At 60.8% G+C, this 6,892-nt stretch overlaps 1 protein-coding gene across 2 annotated transcripts; it reads right to left on the bottom strand.

Moving 5' to 3' along the window:
• Positions 1-399: 399 nt before the first annotated feature.
• On the bottom strand, positions 400-4,235 carry GPRIN2 (G protein regulated inducer of neurite outgrowth 2; the record flags this gene model as incomplete). Of its 2 annotated transcripts, XM_081104585.1 has the most annotated exons (3): positions 413-749; positions 1,405-1,486; positions 1,627-4,235. In XM_081104585.1, one exon carries the CDS (start codon positions 4,233-4,235, stop codon positions 2,868-2,870), a length of 1,368 nt encoding a protein of 455 aa, XP_080960711.1. In that variant the 3' UTR covers positions 413-749; positions 1,405-1,486; positions 1,627-2,867. The 2 variants fall into 2 exon arrangements, with proteins under 2 accessions (XP_080960710.1, XP_080960711.1); XM_081104584.1 differs by lacking the exon at positions 1,405-1,486 and having other exon boundaries at positions 400-749.
• Between the last annotated feature and the right edge of the window lie 2,657 nt (positions 4,236-6,892).

The raw sequence follows: 6,892 nt of genomic DNA, 5'->3' as shown, positions 1-6,892 counted from the left end.
TAGACTCAATGGCAGGGAAGGTGATGTCACTGTGGGACCAGGCCATTCTGGCTTTTCCACCTCCCGGCTCTGTGCCCTCAGGCCAGCAGTATCTCACACTCTGGCCAGAACAGCTTCCCCAGAGGGGGCCTAGTGACTCCCACCTAGGGGGACAGCAGCCTGGGGCATGGACAAAAGTTGCCTCCCTGCGTCCTGGCCAGGACACCCGGCTTCAGTCACTGGGGGCCTGTAAGGCTGCCAGGTAGGAGGGACAGGGGCTTAAAAGAGGGGTTTTGCCTGGGCTGGGATCTCTAGTGATCTGGGATGAAGGCCCCAAAGGACACAATTTACCAGGAGGAAAAAAAAAAAGAACACACACACACACACACACACACACACACACGGCCTTCAACAACCCTTCCCTGGCAAAGCTCCGACCTCCAATACTTTATTTCAAATTCAAAAGAAATGTACAAATAATGAGATCCACCACCTCCCAGAGCAGAGCCTGAAGGGAACCCAGAAAGTCTGAAGTCTGAGAGGAGACCTGTAAACTACGCTGGTGGCCAGTCCTGAGAGCCTGAACAACTGCCAGACTGCCCCACGAGGGACAAGGTGGGAGGCAGGGTGGTCTGTGTCTCCAGGGCAAATTCAGATCCAGCTGCGGCCCATCCATGGGCTGAGGCTGTGCAGCCTGGCGAGTGAGGCCCAGGCCCCATCCTGTTGTCTCAGGGCAGCAAGCTAACCAGGGCAGGGCTCCGGAGCGCCACCTGCAAAGACGTATCTCAGTCAAGATGAGGTGGGAGGCGGCTTCACTATCCTTTCCCAAGCGGGGCCAGGCCCAGCCTGCCATCCTGGCCAGCCAGGTGCAGCCTGGAGGTGGCACAGATTGGCACACAGCAGCCAAGCAGGGTGACCACAGGCACCTCCCAGCCCCGCGTGGCTGCTCTCTGCTGGGTACACCCCCTCTGCCCACATGTCCAGACCAGCTGTGTCCTGAAGACCCTGCTCAGCTGTGGCCTGTGGGGAAGTGCCCTCCCCAATCCCATTCCTCACCATCCCCCTCAGGTCCCACAGCCATTTGCTCTCTCCAGTCGGGCCCCACCAGTGACTGGGCTCCGGGAGCCCCTGAGCAGGGCTGGGCATGAAGTGCCCTCCCACACCACATACAGAGGACAGCCCCAGCTGCAGTGGACAGAGCCCAGCACCTCCGGACTACAGGAAAACCTGCTTGACCCCATTTTAAAAGGCAGGCGAGGCCAACCCTCTGCCCTGCCTCCCTGGCAGTAGTGATTCTGATTGGCTGTCATTTTTAAGCAGGGGTGGCATTTTACCAGCCCAGCTAGAAGTAAGAATGGCATGATTCTGGGTAAAGCCCATGAGGGGCCTTGGAAGGCATTCTGACCGGAAGCGTGCCCTTCTCACCTCGCTCCTTGGTGGTAGAATGTCACTCCTGCATCTAAAATGATCCCATTGTCGCCTGAATCATTTCCACCTCCGTGAGTCCCTGGGGGCAGGGGGAAGCCTGCTGTCAGGGCCTGGGTTCCCAGGTGCAAAGGCGGCCCAGGAAAGGGCCACGTCATGGCTGGGCTGCATGTGGGCCCTGACTCCACCCTCCCGTGCCCTTGACCCTCGGCAGACACTAACCTGGCTCCTCAAAGGTGGGCTGGCAGGTTCTGTCTCGGGAGCTTGGATTTTCAACTGTAAGCCCACTCCATCCTCCGTAGGCCTGGAGAGATCCTTGGGCAGTCAAGTCACTCTGTGTCGAGCCCTGGTGACCTGGGCTCCCCCACTCCCATGATCCCCTGGCCCCCATGAGCCCTGGCCCATGTCAGGTCAGGTGTGCAGGACCGGGGCAAATAGGCCCACAGCCTCACAGCCCCTGCCATTTCCCACCAGTGGGAGACCCCACCGCAGTCTCCTCTACCCACCATCCCTACCCTCCCTTCGTTGAGTAACTGCACCAGCTGAAAATAAATCCTTAAACCAAAGGAATGAGGTAATAATGGTGCAAGTTCAGGACTGTGACATATTTGGGGACAGGGGCCACCTGTTTTCCCACTCCTGAGGCCACCCCGGATACAGTGACAGATGGAGCCACACTCAGACGCACTGCGGCCTTTCTTACAGCTCAGCTCCCTGGTACCGAGGTGAGCCCCTTCCACACGTGAGCGCAGTGAGGGCACGTGCAGCCGGTCTCATTTCCCAAGGAACCCAAACCTGGCATAGAATATGGCCTCGAGGGACTCGTGCACAACCGCCTCGCTGGCTGGCTGGCTGGCTGGCGAGCTGCAGGAAGAGCCCAGGCCTCAGCCAGCCCTGCTTTGAACCTCAGCCTCTGCTCCGTCGTCCAACCCGGGGATGTCAGCCACAGCCCGGCCACACGTCTGCGCTTTCGTCCATGCGTGAAGGCTCAGCAAGGCCAGGTGCCGAATGGTGTGGCAGACAGGAAGCCTTTGGCAGCGTCAGGCCCCGTCTCTAAAGACCCAGCTGACCCATCACCTGGGCCCCGTTCATGTCAAGGATTCCTCGTCTCAGCTCTGCTTTCAAGTAAAGCCACCACGACTCTAGGGGAAGTCACAGCAGAGTCTGAAGAGACTGGACAGAGATGATTTTTACAGAAAAATCAGGCCCTCCCTTGTACACGGTGCTGAAACTGCCCCAAAGTTCAGCGCCCAATATGCAGATGTGGCCCGTGGGAATCAAGCCCTTAAAAACCAGTCCAGCTGCCCCTAGCAAGTCCCCAGGCTAAAGTCCTGCATCTGCTGGCAGCTGGCAGCAAAGACGTATCCACGGCTGCCAGTGGGTCCAAAGGGCATGGAGTCCCCACTGTCCCTGGTAGGGGGGCTAAGTCCAGGGGGCAGGGCAGCCCTTGGGGCCACAACTCCTCACTCTGGGGCTGTGCTGGGGCAGCCGCAGCAGCTGGGGCGCCTCAGAGACTGCATGACAGCCCGCAGCGGCCCCCTCCGGCCCTCTGAGGACAGGCTGTCCTCACTGGCAGGTGCCAGCTGCAGCTGCTCAAACTGCATCTCCAGGTGCTTCTGAATGGCCACACCAAGCACCTCAGGGTCCACTGCAGCCCCGTACACCTCCCACGTCATGCCTTCAGCATCCCACCTCACATCCCGCACAGGGGACGCCGCCTCCTCCAGACTGGACCCCAGAGTTACCTCCGGGAATGGGTGCAGGGCCACCGGGACTTCCAGGGGCGGGCTGGTGGCCACAGCCTTGCACACTGCCATGGGGGCTACCTGCACACCAGCATCCTGGGCTGACAGAGGGGACACCAGCCCTGGGGCCAAGTCACTGGCTGAGGTCATGGTCCACACATCTTTGGTCCTCGCTCCAGACTCCATAGCTGAGCCAGTGGGACCCCACGGATGGGCACAGCAGGGGGAATGCCCAGGGCGCCCCCCGGGTAACCCACACTGGAACTTCATGCCACGCTGAGCCTGCAGCCCAGACTCACTCACTGATGCTACTAGTTTGGGAAAGGCCAGGATCCCCGGGGCAGGCAGAGCATGGCAGGAGCCTCGGGCGCCCTCCTCCCTCATGTCACAGAGTAGAGCTGCTGGGGGCAGAGCACGGCAGGAGGTGGCGGCTGACTGCCCAGTGGCTTTGGGCCTGGCCTTGGGGCTGCTGCTGTGGGTGGGTGTGCCTCCCAGGTCGACTGGCGACACCCACACCTGACTCTCTCCCAGGGTCCAGGCTGAGCTTGACGTCCCATCCTCTGGAGCCAGGTCCCTTCCTGGGCCTGCAGGGGCCTGACCTCCCTGGCCAGAAGTGCCGCCAGGCTGCAGCCGTGCCCTGTGGACCGGCGAGCTGCCCAGGGCTGAGCAGCTGAGGCTGGCTCTCCGAGCCCCACTGTGGCCCCGGGTCTGTGGGCGGACCAGATCTGAGTGGCTCCTCTGCACGGCAGCGGCGCTGGGGACCCTCAGGCGACACAGGTCACCACCATCCACAGTAGACACGTTGCCCACAGTGCTGCTCCGCCAGTGGCCTGTGACACCAGGCTGTGGCCCAGGGCCGGGGCCCTGGGCCTGCTCTGTGCTCTCAGCTGGGTGCCCCTCTTCCTCCTGGACCTGGGGACTGGTGCTGGCGCCCCGCTGGGCCTGCCAGACAGTGCTGCTGGCACTCTTTCGGAGCTCTGGCCTCTGTCCCCGGCCATCACCCAGCAGGCTGGACGAGCTCCGGGACAGGGATCTTGGCTGGGGGCTCCGTGCCCGGGCACCGGGCTCAGGGTGGCTGGTGCTCATGACTGCCTGTGGAGAGAGAGAAGGAGATGGTGAGTGCCAGGGCTCCTGGAAACTCCGCTGTGGGCTCACAGGGGCCAGGCCCGGCCGCCGAGTCCCACCCGCCTCATGCATCAGAGAAATAAGCACAGCAGTGACAGGACACCAGACCCTGGAAGTCCAGGGCATCACCCATTGTCCAGGAACGACACTACAAATAGCAAACAGCCAGAAACACACCAGGCCAGGACGGGCCCTACTGCTGGGTCGCGGATGGAGGGAGCCAGGGAAGAGGCCAAGCAGGGCCTTTGGGTGGGGCTTTGAGACAACAGCTCTTAGTCAATCAGCACATTAGCATTGCAGCATTTTCATAACCAGTAAAGCTCGACTGACAAATACCAACCTGGCTCCTCCCAGGCCTGTCAGTACCCATCGGGCTCTGAACTGGGGACTCCTTGGGACACAGTGGGGCCCAGAGGTGTGTGGGATGGATAAGCAGAAAGCGGACACAGTGAAAACTGCCTGGCTCTCCCTTGGCCGGCCCTGCTCTCCGGCCCAGCCTGGCGGAGCTGCCACGTCCCTGGAACTGTCTTTAGCTGTGAAGGGGCAGCGTGTCCTGACCCCCACTCTGGCTCCAGGGGCAAGGAGAGGCCCCACACCAGCCCTCACACGCAGCCCTCACTCAGCTTTGTTCATTCCTCGGCCAGCTCCTGAGAGCTGATTGCATTGCAGGCTCTGACTCATTTAGATCCAGCTATGCCCTGGGAATGGGTCCCAAACCACCCATCAGACACACCCTCCATAGTTTACACTCCTTGCAAAGGGGGCCTGCACCCTTCCTGCCCCCTCCCTCCCTGCCGTTCCTGGCCCTTCCTCCAGCTGCACAGACCCCTCGGGACGGCCGGCCCACTGACCCATCTGCACTGGCCTTCACCTCAGCATCCTGAGGGAAGCTCCCCTGAGCTGGGCTGGCACCAGGTCTGGCCTGGATGGAAGAGTCTGGCCAAGCGTGGGCTTCCGACCAGCCTGAGGCTGTGAGAGCAGCCTGGGGCTGCTGTCCTGTCTGGCCAGCACGCGGCACTGACCTGACGTGCAGCTGCCACTGAGGGAATGTGTGCTGTATGCCCGGCCAAGAGGAGTGAGCACCAGAGCAAACCAGGGAAGAAAGTGCTGAGCACCAGAAACAAGGTCTGAGGGAGGGCCTTGCCAAGCAAGAGAGCGAACTTGTGTGATGGGTCAGAAAGGGCTTCCTGGAGGCCCAGGCATGCCAGGGGGGAGAGGGAACGGGGGCCGTGGGTAAGGAATGGGGTGGGGGCAGCAGGCATGGGAAAGGCAGGGCCCCAGCAGTGAGGTCAGGCATCTGGGCCAGCCTAGCCTTTGCAAAGCTGTGAATTAGGAACATCACTCTGGGACTCCCTGCCTCGCAAGATGAGCTGGAGAAACAGGACAAGGACAGCCGGCAACAGGGACAGTTTGGGCAACCCAGTCCTGCCCTCCCACCGCTGGGCTGGTAAGAACTGCCAAAACACTAACCACCCCAGCCAGGTGAGCAAGGCCACCTGGCAGGGGACGCGGGGAGGCCCGCAGGAACTCAGTGTCTGTGTGATTACAGACTTCTTGCTGTCCATGCTCAGCAGGTGGCTGGTGGCTGTTCGAGCCACCGGTGAGGGTGTTTCGAGGCTGCGGTGCCCTGAGAGCTCCAGGTTGGCTGTGGAGTCCAGCTCAGCACAGCTTCCTGCGACGAAAGATTCTACCCTGCACTGTCCAGCACAGTAGGCACGGGCCACCAGTGATCAGTGACGACTGCACTAGACAGAGCAGGTCCAGACCGGCCCTAGCCTGGGCAGCAGTGGCCCATCCTGGCTGCTCCTTGGGGCCAACACCAGTGTGGTCCCTGGAAGGATCGTGAAAAGGATGAGTAGCCAAGAGAGGCCATGACCCAGGCCCTGCCCTCAAGGATGTGATGATGGACATAGAAACAGAAAAGGGCAACAAAGCAGTAACAATCACAGTGATGATGATGATGATGATGATGATGATGATGATGATGATGGTAGCTCCCAGCACCAAATCACCCCCCGGGCGCCAGGATGCACCACATCCTTTCCAGCACTGTCTGTTAGTGGTCAGAGCAACTTCATGAGATACATCATCATTCCCATTCCACAGACAAGAAGGCCAAAGCTCAGAGGGTTCAGTGACTCACCCGAGAGGGAGGACAGGAAGTGCACTGCTGGCTAGGAAGGCTGTGGTCGGTAGGCAGACAACCCCCCAGATGCAGGTCTAAGAACGCCAAGGAGGCCCCACCTGAACAGCCTACCCAGCCCCTGGCTGAGCTCCACTACCCTGGACCCTCCTAGGGAGCAAGGCCTTAAAGAACCAAGCCAGGCCCTGGCCTCCTGAGCAAACGGGAGGAATGAGGCTGGGTGCCATCATACCCTACCCGGCACAATGAGAAGCCATCAGTGACAAGAGCCCCCTGTGCCTGCCTCACCAGGGGGCTACCCAGTGACCAGGGCTAGCCGTGACCCAGAGAACAGGGATGACAGAGACCCAGAGGAGTGGGGGTATGATGCATCTGTTGATTCCTTTCCTCATCCACTCCCCAAGCTGAGACCTGGAACAGCTCAGAAATGTCCAAGAACCCAGAGCTGAACTCCGACAGCAAATTCCTCCTACCA

The sequence above is a fragment of the Myotis nattereri genome, assembly GCF_964212035.1.
Source record: "Myotis nattereri genome assembly, chromosome: 13".
In the NCBI taxonomy this organism is placed as follows: domain Eukaryota; kingdom Metazoa; phylum Chordata; class Mammalia; order Chiroptera; family Vespertilionidae; genus Myotis; species Myotis nattereri.
This window is presented reverse-complemented; position numbering and strand designations above follow the sequence as displayed.